The 18,500-nt window shown below is 49.2% G+C and overlaps 1 protein-coding gene across 1 annotated transcript; it reads right to left on the reverse strand.

Moving 5' to 3' along the window:
* Positions 1-473: 473 nt before the first annotated feature.
* LOC115081708 (kielin/chordin-like protein) lies at positions 474-18,298 on the reverse strand (the record flags this gene model as incomplete). The annotated part of the gene is given in 11 exon segments (XM_029586129.1): positions 474-563; positions 3,562-3,641; positions 4,157-4,244; positions 4,442-4,524; positions 6,108-6,204; positions 7,655-7,825; positions 9,371-9,438; positions 11,763-11,862; positions 12,089-12,165; positions 16,846-17,029; positions 18,036-18,298. Coding segments are annotated over 11 exon segments (1,301 nt in total), but the record flags the coding sequence as incomplete, so codon positions are not given.
* Between the last annotated feature and the right edge of the window lie 202 nt (positions 18,299-18,500).

Raw genomic sequence — 18,500 nt, forward strand, 5'->3', positions numbered from 1 at the left:
AGTGAGGCACTGACGGATATCTGTACACACCAGCTCTCCATCCTGCTGGCACAGAGAGAGAGAGAGAGGGATAAAGTGAGGCACTGACGGATATCTGTACACACCAGCTCTCCATCCTGCTGGCACAGAGAGAGAGGGATAAAGTGAGGCACTGACGGATATCTGTACACACCAGCTCTCCATCCTGCTGGCACAGAGAGAGAGAGAGAGAGAGGATAAAGTGAGGCACTGACGGATATCTGTACACACCAGCTCTCCATCCTGCTGGCACAGAGAGAGAGAGAGGGATAAAGTGAGGCACTGACGGATATCTGTACACACCAGCTCTCCATCCTGCTGGCACAGAGAGAGAGAGAGAGAGGGATAAAGTGAGGCACTGACGGATATCTGTACACATCAGCTCTCCATCCTGCTGGCACAGAGAGAGAGAGAGAGAGGGATAAAGTGAGGCACTGACGGATATCTGTACACACCAGCTCTCCATCCTGCTGGCACAGAGAGAGAGAGAGAGAGAGGGATAAAGTGAGGCACTGACGGATATCTGTACACACCAGCTCTCCATCCTGCTGGCACAGAGAGAGAGAGAGAGAGAGAGAGAGAGGGATAAAGTGAGGCACTGACGGATGTCTGTACACTCCAGCTCTCCATCCTGCTGGCACAGAGAGGGATAAAGTGAGGCAGTGCTCTATCTGCGGTTGTGTTAGGCAGTGTAAGGGGATAGGGATGACGCATATGTATTCGAAAATTCTACATACGCATGTGATATTATTTCTCTCCTCCCCATTCAACACCTCCCTCCTGAATCATCAGCTAAATTCCAACAGTGGCTAAAATTTACCCTCTGAGCCTGGCTACATTTTTATTGCAGGGACCTAAGTTCCTAATTCCATACAGGTCGATACAGTAACGTTGAGTTAAAGATTCCCCGTCTGTAACGTGCTGGGAGCGCACAATACAGACGAGTAAGGCCATTCAGCGATACAGTCTCCAGTTTCACGCGTCCTTAGCGCTTCCTAAAATAGACACCTAACCCTTTCCGCACGCAGCATGTATATGATGTGTAAATGAACGAAAAAGCTGTATAATGAAGGAATTAGCTATTCCCCTCCGATACTGTAACGGGCGCTGATATTATCTCCTCAGTAACCCGCTGTTCTGCCGCGGCCTTAACGTGCTAGTTTACCGCCTCCCCCTAGTAGGAGTTAGTGTAGTGTAAAAACATTGCTTACCCGCCCTGGTCCCCGGTCCAGCCGTCCGGTATAGCCCCAGTCCGGTCTCCTGCAGCCCCGTCCGGTCCCCTCCTCCCGAAGCAAAAAAAAAAAAAAAAAAACCGAAAAAGTAGCAAGGCTCGGGCCTGCTACGGTAGTCCCTTCTCCCTTCCTCCCGATTTCGCGGGTAAGCGGCAGCGGCAGCGGGGGGGCAGCAAAGAAGCAAAAAAAGCGGCATCCGGGATCCGGGGGCAGCAGCGGAATTGATGCGCGTGCGATTTTGGCGCTCATGCCATGAGCGCCAAAATCGCACGGCCATTCATCCAGGCAGAGGGAACCGGTGGCGAAAACGGCCCACGGTTCCCTCTGCCTGGATGAATGCACGGCCCCCGCCGGAATGGATGCCCGTACGATTTTGGCGCTCATGCCATGAGCGCCAAAATCGCACGGCCATTCATCCAGGCAGAGGGAACCGGTGGCGAAAACGGCCCACGGTTCCCTCTGCCTGGATGAATGCATGGCCCCCGCCGGAATGGATGCCCGTGCGATTTTGGCGCTCATGCCATGAGCGCCAAAATCGCACAGGCATTCATCCAGGCAGAGGGAGCCGATGGCGAACGACCTCCAGCTCCCTCTGCCTGGATGAATGCACGGCCCCCGCCGGAATGAATGCCCGTGCGATTTTGGCGCTCATGCCATGAGTGCCAAAATCGCACGGGCATTCATCCAGCCGGACACGCGCCCACCCATCCAGGCAGTGGCGGGAGCCGGACACGTGCCCACCCATCCAGGCAGCGGCGGGAGCCGGACACGCGCCCACCCGCCCCCTGGGATCTGAAGCCATCAGCAGGATCGTAGCTCCCCCCGACGAAGACGAAGATGGCCGCCTGCACGGGAAAGCGTGCAATTGGCCGCTGAACACGTGACGTCACATCCCGTGACGCCAAACGTCGTGACGTCACGTCTTCAGCTGGCCAATTGCACGCTTTCCCGTGCAGGCGGCCATCTTCGTCTTCATCGGGAGGAGCTACGATCTTGTTCCTGATGGCTTCAGAAAAGTAAGTTACTTTTGCGACTTACTTTTGGGATCTTGACAGTAATTTTGGAAAAAACCAAAATTGTCGCTTTTTGAAAAAAAAAAATTGCTTTTGTTTTTTTTTTTCTTCTCTGCCGCTGCTGCTGCCGCCTACCCGCCCGATCGAACACGCGCCCACCCGCCCGATCGAACACGCGCCTTTGGTTTTTTTTTTTTGCTTCGCCGCTGTGTCCCGCCTCCTCCCGGAGCAAGGCTGCTTTCGCGCCCTGCTCCGGGAGGAGGAGAGACACAGCAAGAAGTAAGTCGCTTCGCCACTTCCCTCCTCCCGGTGCCTGTCATTCCAAATGTCATTTCAAATGACATTTCAAATGACATTTGAAATGACAGGTACCAGCGCACCCAGGTTACTGTATAGGTGCTGTATTAAGCGCCTATACAGTAAAATGGGTTGCGCGGGCATAACCCTTCCCTATCGCTTCACAGCCGCGGCATGCATTTGCATGCGATTAGAGGAGAGTATCGGGGAGTTAGTGAAGAGAACTGTGCGTGCGGGGAGGAAGGGTGCGCCTGACACTGCCGCACTGTTTCTACCGCGGCCTTACTGTATCGACCTGTTAGTTAGGTGTCTATGTCCCTTTGGAAAACTGTGCTATTTGTGTTTTTACTTTAGCAGCAAGTGGAAAAGTGATGATGCCAGCAAGGTTTCCAGAATCCCATAGGGTGAGGCACTGATAAAGAGAGGGCTCACAAAATAACTTAGTAGAGATTGGAGACCATTTCTCTTCTCAGTAATATTACTGGTTTACCAGGTACAGGTTTACGCCAGTTTCTGGCTTTTTACTCGTTCCAAAAATGTGGCTCCCTTGACCCACTAGATTTGTGCGGTTAAAAATCAGCAACTGCACATATTTAGCTGCTTAAAAAGAGGCAGAGTCAGATGCGGTTCTGGGCGGGAGTTTTCACATCGAGCCGGTTAGCATGCTGTTCGGCACTAACCAGCTAAGTAACCCCAAAATGCGGCTGAATATCCGTGCAAAGAGAACTGGGTGCATTTACCCGGCTACTTCAGCTGCTCAGCAGGTTGCTGAATATCTGCCCCTTATATACCATATGGGGGGGGCACAGATTGCCCACTTATTGAGTTAAGCCCTAGAAACAGAATCGGTTTTTAAAGGGAAGAGAAACTTGGGAAATGCTTCCTGGTCTCTAAAACGATCGTTGAAAGGGAATAGGGGGCCCTGCCTGCTGGAAGGGAAGCTTCAGAGGAGACCAATGGACCTGCGCTAGGCAGGCGGTCGCTGACCTCTAACCTCTCACCTTGCAGATGCACCTCCGGCAGCCGTCCGCAGTGGTGACGTTCTCTCCGTGCTCCAGGGCTCGTCCATCCAACTCGCAGGCTTCAGGGATGCAAAGAGGGAAAGTAAGTGAGGCCTGAAGCCCGCTGTAGCTGTGGGTCACACACCTGCACAGACCTAGCGCCGCGCGGCACTCTCGGGCACGCCTGCAGCTGAGCCAGGAAGAGAGAACCTGTCGAATTTGGTTTTATAGGAATGGAGGCTCTCCTGAGCACTCAGCTCTTCCCCTTGCACCCCGCCCTGCGGCGACAAAGCAGCTCGTGCTGTCGTAGGGATGCTTCAAGCCGCACTCCGTTAATTGCTTCACAGCGTGCTATCTGAAGGGGATTTCTTCCCTTCCAAACCAGTTAAATGTTGAAAATATTCATGCATCTGGGTATTTTGTCTAAAATTCTAAAACCTGAAATCAAAAGAGAGTCATCATGCTTCACGATGCAGGCAGCTCACCACAGGATATGCTGCTAGGCACACCCCTGGGAGCTGCTTTGTCATCCCAGCCCTGTGAGAGATGGAATCAAGCCATGCGGCGGAGCAGAAGCTTGGACTGGCGAGTGTACCTGGACAGATGGGGCAGCACTGCCCAGGTCTCGGGGAGGAGCAGGTGACTGACTGGCACTGGACCGGGCCACACCTTACCAGATTATTCTGCGAGAGACAAAAAAAAATAAAATCCTATCAGAACCCTCCACCGGCAGGTAGCACTTTAATCTATCTGACCTTCCAGACTTCATCAACACTTAAGAGCGACTTCACTACTGATATTAATGTTAGTGCATGCACCTCACTCCAGACACCGCTGCTCTGTGCTCCCACACTCTCAGACAAGGGAAGGAGCGACCTACCAGGCAGGAGCAGTTTAGGCAAGGGTTGGACCTAGCCAGGAAGTAGTCACCATTTTGGTATTGTTGTCCTTCATACTCACAGCCTGAAAAACAGAGAAAGCTAAATATTACCATGTCTCAACATAGATTATCCACATGCGCACCTATGAATGCTATCTGGCCTGCGGCTGGCACAGACCTCTACCAGTGTATATACCTACAAATATTACCTGGTCTGCAGGTGGGAGAGCCCTCTCCAGTTATATCTGTCTATAAATGTTCCCTGGTCTGCAGGTGGGACAGCCCTCTCTGGAGGTATCTATAAGTGTTACCTGTTCCACATATGGGGACAGTCCTTTCCAGGTGTATCTATCTTTAAATGTTACCTGTTCTGCAGGTGGGACAGCCCTCTCCGGAGGTATCTATACGTGTTACCTGTTCTGCAGGTGGGACAGCCCTCTCCGGAAGTACCTATAAGTGTTACCTGTTCTGCAGGTGGGACAGCCCTCTCTGGAAGTACCTATAAGTGTTACCTGTTCTGCAGGTGGGACAGCCCTCTCTGGAGGTATCTATAAGTGTTACCTGTTCCACATATGGGGACAGTCCTTTCCAGGTGTATCTATCTTTAAATGTTACCTGTTCCGCAGGTGGGACAGCCCTCTCTGGAGGTATCTATAAGTGTTACCTGTTCCGCAGGTGGGACAGCCCTCTCCAGATTTTTCTATCTTTAAATGTTACCTGTTCTGCAGGTGGGACAGCCCTCTCTGGAAGTACCTATAAGTGTTACCTGTTCTGCAGGTGGGACAGCCCTCTCTGGAAGTACCTATAAGTGTTACCTGTTCTGCAGGTGGGACAGCCCTCTCCGGAGGTACCTATAAGTGTTACCTGTTCCGCAGGTGGGACAGCCCTCTCCGGAGGTGTCTATAAGTGTTACCTGTTCTGCAGGTGGGACAGCCCTCTCCGGAGGTATCTATAAGTGTTACCTGTTCCGCAGGTGGGACAGCCCTCTCCAGATGTATCTATCTTTAAATGTTACCTGTTCCGCAGGTGGGACAGCCCTCTCCGGAGGTACCTATAAGTGTTACCTGTTCCGCAGGTGGGACAGCCCTCTCCGGAGGTGTCTATAAGTGTTACCTGTTCTGCAGGTGGGACAGCCCTCTCCGGAGGTACCTATAAGTGTTACCTGTTCCGCAGGTGGGACAGCCCTCTCCGGAGGTACCTATAAGTGTTACCTGTTCTGTAGGTGGGACAGCCCTCTCTGGAAGTACCTATAAGTGTTACCTGTTCCACATATGGGGACAGTCCTTTCCAGGTGTATCTATCTTTAAATGTTACCTGTTCCGCAGGTGGGACAGCCCTCTCCGGAGGTACCTATAAGTGTTACCTGTTCCGCAGGTGGGACAGCCCTCTCCAGAGGTGTCTATAAGTGTTACCTGTTCTGCAGGTGGGACAGCCCTCTCTGGAAGTACCTATAAGTGTTACCTGTTCTGCAGGTGGGACAGCCCTCTCTGGAAGTACCTATAAGTGTTACCTGTTCTGTAGGTGGGACAGCCCTCTCTGGAAGTACCTATAAGTGTTACCTGTTCCACATATGGGGACAATCCTTTCCAGGTGTATCTATCTTTAAATGTTATCTAGTCTGCAGGTGGGACAGCTCTGAGCTAATGAATGTATCTATAAATGTTACCTGGTCTACAAATGGGACAGCATTCTCCAGGTGGGGTGAATTGCTCCAAGCAGTTGAGATCTTGGCACGGAGGTCCTTCACACTGCACATTACCATTCTGAAAGAAAAAGGAAAGCAGATTCCATGCATATTGCCCTAGAAAGGCTCCTGTTTAATGGGCATAGCTGCAGAGGATGCTCAGATATTCTGTGGCTGTAACGAATTGACATGTGAAATGAACAGCTCAGCGAGCGCTGATGCAGTGCCTGGCAAACTTTTTATGTCACACCCTCTTTTTCTTCTCTAAAATAAATGTTACCCACCCTCCAACAATAAAAGGTAAAATTAGCTTTTCATCTTAGTCTCCCCAATAGGGAAACAGGCCTTGTAAGATCACTGGGTCTCTGTGTTTGACTATCCCATCCCCCATAACTTCTGAACTGGTTCACTAGTTGCATTCAAATTTCTGTCATAGATAGGAGAGCAGCCTGTGACCCCTTGTTCACACTTTCTATCTGCTCTCACCGCTGCTGACACTTTGAATCTCTTTTCTTTTCTATTTCCTAGGGGGAAACAGGCCAGTTCCGTTCATTCCAGCTGAAATCTCAAGGAGGTCAGAGCGCACTGTGATGTCACTGAGCATTTTTAAACCTGCCCTGCCATTGGTTAATGCCCGGGAACGCTCCATTTCTTGCCCGGTTTCCTCTAGGGAAACACTGTCAATGTTCAACAATGCACTTTATTACACGGAAATTCACATAACAAATGTTGTCCTAACCGTGTGCAAAGAAGGAAGCTAGATACATCGTAAAATGCCCACACAGCTCCTTGTTTGAAGCTGCAGTAAAATTACATCAAGCCAAACATCTTACTCTCCTCACCCCACCCTGCAAGATCCATCCCGCCTCACCCTGGAGGGCCCTCGCCCCAGTCTGAGAAATCATAAGCCCTCCTGGTCATCTCCAAGGCAGGACGGATACGGAGGGCTGGCCTGAGCCGCAACGTCTGAAGCTAAGGGCTCCAACTTAATGCTGAACGGAAGTGATTCAGGTTTGCAGCCCAACAGCTGCTGGCGCATAGAAAGCAGGGCTGTAGAGAAACTGGGCTTTCTGCAACACGTTCTGATTTTTCACAGCGCATTTGACTTTGATTTGATTTTAACTCATGAAAAGAGTTGGGGAGCCACCGCAGGACTTCACAAAGGAGAGGGCAGAAAGTTCACAGCCTGGAGAGGAGTGGGCGTGAGGGGAGCGAGCAGGCAGGAGGGGGTTGCAGGAATCAGGGTGAGGGTTCGGGCTTTGGAGAGTCTGCTTCTGATAGGGGTGATGAGGAAGGCACTGGGGGGTCTACAGAGCTTTAAAGTGAGGGCAAAGAGGAGACAGAAATTACAAAGTGAACTTCAGGGAGGAGGAGATTGGGGTTTGCATCTACTGCGGAGAGAGGAGGGTGCTGCTTTTTTTTATCTGTGGCAGGCGACCAGATTTAACTCAGTCATATGACATGACAGGAAAAGTGACAACAGAAGCTCTATGGGCCCAATTACTTCTGCATTTTCGGCCCTGACTCACCCTACAGGTGCATTTGGTGCAAGGGTCTGCCTGGTAGCTCTGCCCATTCTTCAGGCGCTGTCCATGCCGCACACAGCCAGTGCACTCTGGGCAACATTTGTCCTGCAGGAGGATAGGGTGTGCACAGTTGGCAGGCTGGCAGGCTTCTGGGATGCACATCACCTGCCCTCCCTATACAAAGAAAACAGGTACAATCAGTGCTAGCAGCATGCACATTGCTTAAACAATCACCGTCGGTCTGTGCTCCTAGCATTAGCCACCAGGAAAGCAGCATGCATAGTGCTTAAACACTACCTTCACTCCTAGTATCAGCAGAGGTATCACTGGAGTGGCAGCATACACAGTATTTACACACTCACTACCTGCACACCTAGCATTACTAGTGTTATCAGTGGGGCAGCAGTGAACACAGTATTTACACACTCACTATCTGCATGCCTAGCATTACTAGTGTTATCAGTGGGGCAGCAGTGAACACAGTATTTACACACTCACTATCTGCATGCCTAGCATTTGCAGTGCTAACACTAGGTTGGCAGTGTTCACAGTATTTACACACTTACTACCTGCAAACCTAGCATTATTAGTTTTATCAGTGGGGCAGCAGTGTGCACTGTATTTACACACTCACTATCTGCATGCCTAGCATTTGCAGTGCTAACACTAGGTTGGCAGTGTTCACAGTATTTACACACTTACTACCTGCAAACCTAGCATTATTAGTTTTATCAGTGGGGCAGCAGTGTGCACTGTATTTACACACTCACTACCTGCATGCCTAGCATTAGCAGTGTTATCACTGAGACAGCAGTGTGTAGAGCATTTACACACTCACTGCCTTCACATCTAGCATTAGCAATGTAACCACTAGGGTGGCAGTGTGCACAGTATTTAGACTCACTTCCCACATGCCTAACATTAGCAGCTTTATCAGTGGGATGGCAGTATGCACAATATTTACACACTCACGTCCTGCACGCCTAACATTACTAGTGTTATCAGTGGGGCAGCAGTGAACACAGTATTTACACACTCACTACCTACACGCCTAACATTACCAGTGTTATCAGTGGGGCAGCAGTGAACACAGTATTTACACACTCACTATCTGCATGCCTAGCATTAGCAGTGTAACCACTAGGGTGGCAGTGTGCACAGTATTTAGACTCACTTCCTGCATGCCTAACATTAGCAGCTTTATCAGTGGGATGGCAATATGCACAATATTTACACACTCACGTCCTGCATGGATAGCATTAGCAGTGTTACCACTAGGGTGGCAGTGTGCACAGTATTTCACACTCACTACTTGCACACCTAACATTACTAGTGTTATCAGTGGGGCAGCAGTGAACACAGTATTAACACACTCACTATCTGCATGCATAGCATTTGCAGTGTTTACCGCTAGGGTGGCAGTGTGCACAGTATTGACACACTCACTACCTGCACGTCTAGCATTAGTAGTATTATCACCAGCATAGCAGTATAGTGCAGGCAGAATTTGCTAGTAGATCCTGGCAAAAAACTTGATAGGTTGAAAGAGGGAAGTTTATGTCATGGTAAGGAGCCCAGGGAGATGCTCTCTAAGAAATTCCTGTTGCCTGAGGAGAGAGAGAGAGACTGAGAAGCAGAAAGGAGAAGGAAACAGAGAGACAGTGTGAAAGGGAATGGCAGAGCAGGAGAGAGAACCACCTGTTACTGAGTGGGACTTACCAAGCAACTGCAACTGGTGCAGGGCTCTGGCCTCCAGGTCTCTCCTTCCTGGTGCCCATCAGCACATCCTGAATAAAAGAAACCAACAAAGAAGAAAAAGGAACGACCAAAGAGAGAGTAAGGGGCGAGAGCAATACTAGGATTCAGGATGGAGTCAAAACAACCACAAGTTCTCCTGCTAGCAGGACCCTTCTCTCTTTCTCCCAGACCCAGGGGCCTGTGTAGGCAAGATGTACTGGCTGTCCAAGCCCACGCATTCAGTAGTAAGAAAAAACACACAAGAAAGCAAGAGAAGTATCAGTGAGGAGTCCATTTTTTAAAAAGCTCTTGGTGCCCGACCTAGCCGGCTAAATTTTAACTTCCTAAATTTAGGAGAATCTTCAGTTATGAAAAGAGTTCCCTAAATCTAGGTAGCAAACCTGTGGCTGCCTAGGTTTCGGCCTGCATTTTGTTCGCTGTGTTTAGGTGTCTAAGTGCCCCCCCCCCTCCACCCTGGGAAATGCCTCCCTGGCAGCTCGCTATTTCAGCCGCTACGTTTACTCCAAAAGTCAGGGTCGTAAACCCTTTGAAAACTGACCCCTAACTTCTCTTAGTTATATTACATTCCTGGCTCTGTGACACTGTCACTGTTACTCCTCCTTCCCTCTTGTCCAAAAGAAAAAACCAAAATGCCAGCAGGAACCCCACTCTCTCCTGTCATAGAAACATAGAAACATAGAAATGACGGCAGAAGAAGACCAAACGGCCCATCCAGTCTGCCCAGCAAGCTTCACACATTTTTTCTCTCATACTTATCTGTTTCTTTTAGCTCTTGGTTCTATTTCCCTTCCTCCCCCACCATTAATGTAGAGAGCAGTGATGGAGCTGCATCCAAGTGAAATATCAAGCTTGATTAGTTAGGGGGTAGTAGGGGTAGTAACCGCCGCAATAAGCAAGCTACACCCATGCTTATTTGTTTTAACCCAGACTATGTTATACAGCCCTTATTGGTTGTTTTTCTTCTCCCCTGCCGTTGAAGCAGAGAGCTATGCTGGATATGCATCTAAAGTGAAGTATCAGGCACATTTGGTTTGGGGTAGTAACCGCCGTAACAAGCCAGCTACTCCCCGCTTTGTGAGTGTGAATCCTTTTTTCTTCTCCCCTGCCATTGAAGCTATGCTGGGTATGCGTGAAGTATCAGTTTTTCTTTTCCCCTGCCGTTGGAGCAGAGAGCTATGCTGGATGTGCATCGAAAGTGAAGTATCAGGCACATTTGGTTTGGGGTAGTAACCGCCGTAACAAGCCAGCTACTCCCAGCTTTGTGAGTGCAAATCGTTTTTTCCACATTTCCTCTTGCTGTTGAAGCTTAGAGTGATGTTGGAGTCACAGTAACCATGTGTATGTTTATTGAATAAGGGTATTGTGTCCAGGCAGTAGCCATCATTCTGGCGAGTCACCCACTCTTCATTGGCGGCCTCTTGACTTTATGGATCCACAGTGTTTATCCCACGCACCTTTGAAGTCCTTCACAGTTCTGGTCTTCACCACTTCCTCCGGAAGGGCATTCCAGGCATCCACCACCCTCTCCGTGAAGAAATACTTCCTGACATTGGTTCTGAATCTTCCTCCCTGGAGCTTCAAGGGAGGAAGATTCAGAACCAATGTCAGGAAGTATTTCTTCACGGAGAGGGTGGTGGATGCCTGGAATGCCCTTCCGGAGGAAGTGGTGAAGACCAGAACTGTGAAGGACTTCAAAGGTGCGTGGGATAAACACTGTGGATCCATAAAGTCAAGAGGCCGCCAATGAAGAGTGGGTGACAATGAAGAGAGATGCCCCTTCCCTCTCTCCCATCCAAAGAAAGTGGCGGAAGTGACAGGAAGGAAGGAGGGAGGAAGAGGAAGGGGAATCCCCATCAGTAGGTTTTTTTGGGGGAGGTAAGGATTTACAGATCTTAACTGGTTAGTGCTGAAATTCAGTGCCAGCCGGCTAAGAGGCCCATTTGCTGAAACCCGTTAATGTGCAAGGTTAGCAATAGGCCCCACTGAGATTAACGACGCCTAATTACTAACAATGCACATTAGCACATTAAGACATTTTGGAACCCTAACAGCCTCATTCAGTAAGGCTTCTCTTCCATCCTGTGTCCTTGGGAACAAAAGTTTAGTGAATCAGGCCCTACGTTTGCTAAATATAACCAATCAAAGTTTGACTGGCTAGATTCAGCCACCTTTTCAGCTGCAGTCCTAGCCAGGTAGATTCAGCTGAAAACCTGGCTAAAGAAAACCCGGTTTAAATTAAGTGCTACAGCATCCCCCTCCCCTCCCCTGCACTGGAAGCGCCCCATGGCAGAAACCCCAGCAGGCTGCCGTCCTGCCATGGAGTCGCTGAGGACCATCCCCAGAGCTGCCTGACCTTCCACGCATCGGGGGCAGCACTCCGCGGGAGCCTTCCTCGCAGGGGTCCTGCAGGTCACCACGGGACACTCCACCTGGCTACAGGAGACCTCACCGCCCTGCAAGGCAAACAAAACACAAGGTGGCCCAAAAGGCAATCTCTCCACCAGCATTGCAAAAGCTCTCAGAAGCAGGGGAGTGACATGGGAGAGGTGGACAAGTACGACGGAGTGTGCTGTGAACGATGGCTCCCTGAGGAGCGCATGGATGGGAAGGAGACAGGAGAGAGAGGCCATGCAGAGAAGGATAAACTAAATCGTGACTCCCCCCCCTCCATCAGTTTACCAGGCAGACACAGGCAGTGCAGGCATCCGTGGAAAAGGTCTCGCCATTCGTATAGTTCCGCCCCTCGTAGCTGCAACCTTTCAAATAATAAAGTCAGAGGGTTAGCAGGAGCAGCTCCTGACACAGACAGGAGTCATGGGAAGAACCTGAGGGAGGCGAAGGGAGAGCTAGGTTCTTCAGGGTGTCCCTCTGATGAGGAAAGCCACTGCGCAAAACGAGACCTCCACATGCAGATGTTCTGCGACCCCCAGTTCACAGCTGCTAAGGTTCCTGGGTAAATATCAGTACATACTACATACACACTCAGTCGCTGCACAGTGTGTGCTCTGACAGCCTTTTAAAATAGCTGTCCTATTACTCGGTGCCACTGGACACAGAACACAGCCTGAGCTTTGTATTCTATTCTCACTATCCGGCAACTTAGCAGATAAGATGGGATCGGATTTTCTAAGTGGGCTAGCTGGCTAGCTCTTGAAGATAGCTGGCTAGATCCAACATTTAAAAAGTGAGCAATCCCAGGAGAGGGGTTGCATAGGGGACAGGAAGTTAGCCGGCTGATTTCCAGTGCTAGCTGTCAACTTCTGTGACTACCCCTAGGGCAGAGATAGCTGTCCTGAATCTAGCCAGCTAAATTTAGAAGAACTTTCAGTTGCACCCTAACTGGCTAGGGTGCGACTGAAAATTCACTTCAGCTTAACTGACCAAGTCGGGGGCTTAATGCCAATTTGAAAACTGAGCCGAAAGGAATTACCAATGATGGCTAGTCAGGATAGGTAGAGTAAAATACATTGAAACATGAGGGCAGAAAAAGACCCTATGACCCACCTAGTCTACCCACCCACACCAACTGCTCAGCTCTACAATCCCTACCACGCCCTCAGAGATCCTCTGTGCTTCACCATGCGTATTTGATTTCAGATACTGTCTTTGTCTCCACCACCTTCACTGGGAGGCTGCTCCATGCAACCACTTTACAAAAGTATTTTTTTTTTTGTAAAGAAATTTATTCTTGAGCCCTCATTCCAGAGCTTCCTTTCTGTGGAAAGAGGCCCATCTCTTGTGCATTGATACCTTGGAGGTATTTAAATGTCTCTATCATAGCTCTCTGTCCTGCCTTTCCTCTTTTAAGCCTGCCCCCATGTTGCTTTAAAATGAAGACCACTGACCATTTTAGTAGCCACCCTCATTTTGAAGGTGCGGACTCCAGAATTATGCACTGCATTTCAAATGAGGTCTCACCAGAGGCTTCTTCAGGGGCAATGCCACCTCCTTTATTTCTGTTGACCATTCCTCTCCCTGTGCGTAACCTGTCACTCACTACTCAATCACTGCCTTTTAGAAGGCAAAATTCAAAAGGGATCTGGCAGCCTACTGATGCAGCTATATCCCTTGTTAAAAGGCCACCCCACGCCGAGGGGCTTGATGTAGTCAACGTCACCAGGTGGCTGTATTTAGCTACCATAATCATAGGGTCCCAAGGGCACACGTTGGTCAGGGAAGAAAACTCAGTGTGACACATTAAAATATTCCCAGGAGATGCAGACAGCTCCCCCCGCCTCACCCCAGCCACAGAAATGGCAGGAGCAAACCAGACGAGCGAGTCTGCACTCGTGGACCTTTAGTGACTTCCAAAAAGAAAATGTCCGAGTGATTTCTCTTGATAATTACTCAGACATTAAAGTCCTGGGTGGATAATTTGTCGCTACACAGCTTTGTGAAAATTGCTCCTGGGGAGGGCGATCCTCAAAGCATTTTACATACAGCCAAAAAGTGTTCCCCGACGCGCAGAATCTAAGCCACCACGACCCGTGGACTTTTAACCGGACTGAGGGGTGGGGGGTGTTCCTGGGGGGGGGACACGTATTTTGGGTGGGAGTGGAAAACAGCACGTGGAGATCCCGTGCAAACAGCAGGATCCTGTGCAGATTTCACAGGGCAAGCACGTGCGTTGTTGCCAAGTTATTGAAATGCTGAAAACCTCCATGCATATTTTACACTGAATAGCTCCGACAGGTGCTATTTCCTGCATTTTCTGATTGAACTGTAAGAAGTGGTCGAAAATGTACAAAGTTTATTTTACTAATCTGCTTGATCAAATCTAATTAACCCCACGGATTCTCATTAAAGCCTCAAAGCGGAGTACAGTGAAAAATTCATTACAAGGAAGGAGCGAGCTTCTGATATGTACTCAGGTCTTCATTGAAAAGCAATAAAACTATTTAAATACAAATTTCAAACTCCCTGTCCCAGTGCAGGATAGCAGGACTGGAATACCCCTGGGGAATAACACCTAGGTCCCAAGTCAAAGGATCTCAGGTGCCTTCTCCACGTGAAATGACCCTCCCTAGCTAGAAGTGTATGTGCCAGGCAGTGAAATAACAAGCTGTCAGAAGAACGATCAATCTGACCTCGCTGTGCACTGAATCCTGCTGCTTCCCAGCAAACTCAACTCAAGCAGCAGTAACCTTCACCCTAGAGACGTTCAGGCTCTTCTCTTACACAGGGCGACAAGAAAAGGTTCTGCGACAGGTGAAGAGGGCACCTGTTTGCTCTCATCTGTTCCGCCGGTCTTTTATTAGGGTCTCACGGACTACTCAGACTCCACTTAGCTCCTGGGCTAATACGGCTACAATTCAACTAGTCCACATTCTGTCAGCTGGGGGGGGGGGGGTTCGATATTCAGAAGATTTATGCATAAATCCAGTCCCCTCCCGGTCTAGCTAAAATACGTCTTCTTAAAATCGCTGCATGCATGGATTTAGCTGGACATATAAAAAGGGGAAGGGGTGGCGGTGTGGGCGGGTTTTTTTAAATTTAGCTGGCTAGTGTGATATTCAGCGGTAAAGCTAAACGTGGCTACCTAAATGTAGCCACACAGAAGCTGCCGTCAGTCTAACCACAAACGTTTTATGAGGTTAGATTTAATGGGATAATCATAAGAACATGCCATACTGGGTCAGACCAAGGGTCCATCAAGCCCAGCATCCTGTTTCCAACAGTGGCCAATCCAGGCCATAAGAACCTGGCAAGAACCCAAACACTAAGTCTATCCCATGTTACCACTGCTAGTAATAGCAGTGGCTATTTTCTAAGTCAACTTAATTAATAGCAGGTAATGGACTTCTCCTCCAAGAACTTATCCAATCCTTTTTTAAACACAGCTATACTAACTGCACTAACCACATCCTCTGGCAACAAATTCCAGAGTTTAATTGTGCATTGAATGAAAAAGAACTTTCTCCCATTAGTTTTTAATGTGCCCCATGCTAACTTCAAGGAGTGCCCCCTAGTCCTTCTATTATCCGAAAGAGTAAATAACTGATTCACATTAACCCGTTCTAGACCTCTCATGATTTTAAACATCTCTATCATATCCCCCCTCAGCCGTCTCTTCTCCAAGCTGAAAAGTGCTAACCTCTTTAGTCTTTCCTCATAGGGGAGCTGTTCCATTCCCCTTATCATTTTGGTCGCCTTTCTCTGTACTTTCTCCATCGTAACTATATCTTTTTTGAGCTGCGGCGACCATAATTGTACACAGTATTCAAGGTGCGGTCTCACCATGGAGCAATACAGAGGTATTATGACATTTTCTGTTTTATTTACCATTACCTTTCTAATAATTCCCAACATTCTGTTTGCTTTTTTGGCTGCTGCAGCACATTGAACCGATGATTTCAATGTGTTATCCACTATGACGCCTAGATCTCTTTCTTGGATGGTAGCACCTAATATGGAACCTAACATTGTGTAACTATAGCATGGGTTATTTTTCCCTATATGCATCACCTTGCACTTATCCACATTAAATTTCATCTGCCATTTCGATGCCCAATTTTCCAGTCTCATGAGGTCTTCCTGCAATTTATCATAATCTGCTTGTGATTTAACTACTCTGAACAATTTTGTATCATCTGCAAATCTGATTACCTCACTTATCGTATTTCTTTCCAGATCATTTATAAATATATTGAAAAGTAAGGGTCCCAATACAGATCCCTGAGGCACTCCACTGCCCACTCCCACTGAGAAAATTGTCCATTTAATCCTACTCTGTTTCCTGTCTTTTAGCCAGTTTGTGATCCACAAAAGGACATCGCCACCCATCCCATGACTTTTTACTTTTCCTAGAAGCCTCTCATGAGGAACTTTGTCAAACGCCTTGAAAATCCAAGTACACTACATCTGGCGGTTCACCTTTATCCACATGTTTATTAACTCCTTCAAAAAAGTGAAGCAGATTTGTGAGGCAAGACTTGCCCTGGGTAAAGCCATGCTGACTTTGTTCCATTAAACCATGTCTCACTATATGTTCTGTGATTTTGATATTTAGAACACTTTCCACTATTTTTCCTGGCACTGAAGTCAGGCTAACCGGTCTGTAGTTTCCCGGACCGCCCCTGGAGCCCTTTTTAAATATTGGGGTTACATTAGCGGACTATCCAGACAACCTGAACTGGCTCAGCAGCTCTTCTGCACGCTATCCCTGCTATGATTTCTCCTTAATTCCCTTGGACCTGATAGGCTGAAGGAACCCCGCCCTCCCGAATCCGCGTGGTTAGTGGCCCCTGCAGCCTGTGCAGCGGGTGCCGTGCTCCTGCAGCCCTATCGATGAGGCCAGTATGGAACCGCTTCCGCTCTAAAACCTGCTGCAAAACCCTCACCAGGCAGGAAAGGGTCAATCCTCGGCAGGGGAGGGATGCAGAAGCGCCGCTGAGCTTTGCACGCTGATGATTTATCTGTAAGATAGCGCAGCTTACCCCGGCACTGAGGCCACTCCCTGCGGAGCGAGCACGTCACGTCCCCCTTGACGCACACGCAGAGGCTGCAGCCATCCTGCTCCCAGCTGTCGCCGTCCTTGTGTTCCTTCCCTTCCCAGGAGCACGTGGGGCGCCGGCATTCGCACGATTCCAGGTACTGGACGCGAGCCAGAAGGTCCGTGTTCTAAACAGGTACAGACAGCGGTTACCTGGGCTGGGCCAGGGACACCCCAGACACAAAGGTGGCAAAGCAGAACCAAGGGAATAAGCCCCCCCCCCCCAACCAGGCACAGGGTCAAAGGATTTCCATGCATGCAAGGAGGAAAGCCACATGTTTCAGGGGGGACTGGTTTATTGCACTTCTCACATTGTCTTGAACTATAATACAAAAAACAGAATGCAGTTTAAAATCAAAGTTATGCAAGAAACAGCCCATCCCCGGGATCAGTTGTAACTTCCCTTCAAACAGATATTGAAATGTAAATATTAGACTGAAGCTGTGTTTCCAATTGCCTTGCTGTCACTAAGGTGTATTTTTAATCAAGCAGTCTGCATTTTCAGCCCTTGCCTTTGATTGCAGCAAAATCTAACTGCATGGTTTGATCATTTTGATTTTCTCTGAGTGAACTGATTGTCTCCTCTCCACGACTGGGCTATCTTTTACCAACCGATCAGGATGCTGGTTCCCGGCAATCTCCACCATAGCTTTGACTCTGCAGGCACGATCAGTCTTGGAGTCACAGCCGTAGATTACTCCATGCATGGGGGTGGGGAGGGGATAAACCTGTATCCCTTAGATCAGTGATCATCAGCGTACAACATGGCCCAGGATCAGGACAGTGCAGTGTCCTGTGGCTCACCGATTAGCAGAATAAAGCATTGTTTCACGAGACACTGACTAGGCTGAAGGAAAACTCTCCTGGGAATTGCTTATTGCCCTGTGCATAGCATAACACCCCATCAATCACTGCTTAGAAGGATAAGGTAATGCCCTGGGGACTGGGCAGACTTGATGGGCCCAGCAGACCTTACCTGCTCTCATTGTCTCTGTCTCTGTGGTCCCCCCCCCCCCCGTCCCCCCCAATGAGAGAATCCTGGATTATCCTACCAATCACAGACTGCGAGGGCCTAGCATTAGGCCATGGCTGCAGAGTGGCAGCACCCGTGTGCATTTCTTCTTGGGTTCCTACCTGTGTTCTGACCGTGCCCAGCATATTGCTCAGGCTCTCCAGCCGCTCCTGCAGCCGGTGCAGCCATTCCTCCTGCGTGGCCCTGGGGTGCAGAGACCTCCCTGTCCCGGGAGGCGCTGCAGGCTCACTTTGGTGCTGTTGATAGTTGCGGATTTCGGAGGGGCCCAGGGATTCCGGTGACTTGGGAGCCCCGGGGTCCACAGAATGCTCTACCAGGTCCATGTACTTGTCCTCTGGCATTGTAAAAGGAAGGGGTAGAGAGTCTGAAAAACAGAGAAGAGGAGGTTATGGAGCAACCTGTAAGCTGCCTGAGATCTGTTGCGGGTTAATCCATTCTCTACTAGGGGTGAAGTCTAACAGGAACCTGCAAGTCCATTTCCACCACTGGATCTATGCTAGAGTTATTCCTTGTTTTCTAATTAGACAGAGTCCACTGCAGAGGCAGCATTCACAGCTCCTTGGGGA

The sequence above is a fragment of the Rhinatrema bivittatum genome, unplaced genomic scaffold (assembly GCF_901001135.1).
Source record: "Rhinatrema bivittatum unplaced genomic scaffold, aRhiBiv1.1, whole genome shotgun sequence".
Lineage (NCBI taxonomy): Eukaryota > Metazoa > Chordata > Amphibia > Gymnophiona > Rhinatrematidae > Rhinatrema > Rhinatrema bivittatum.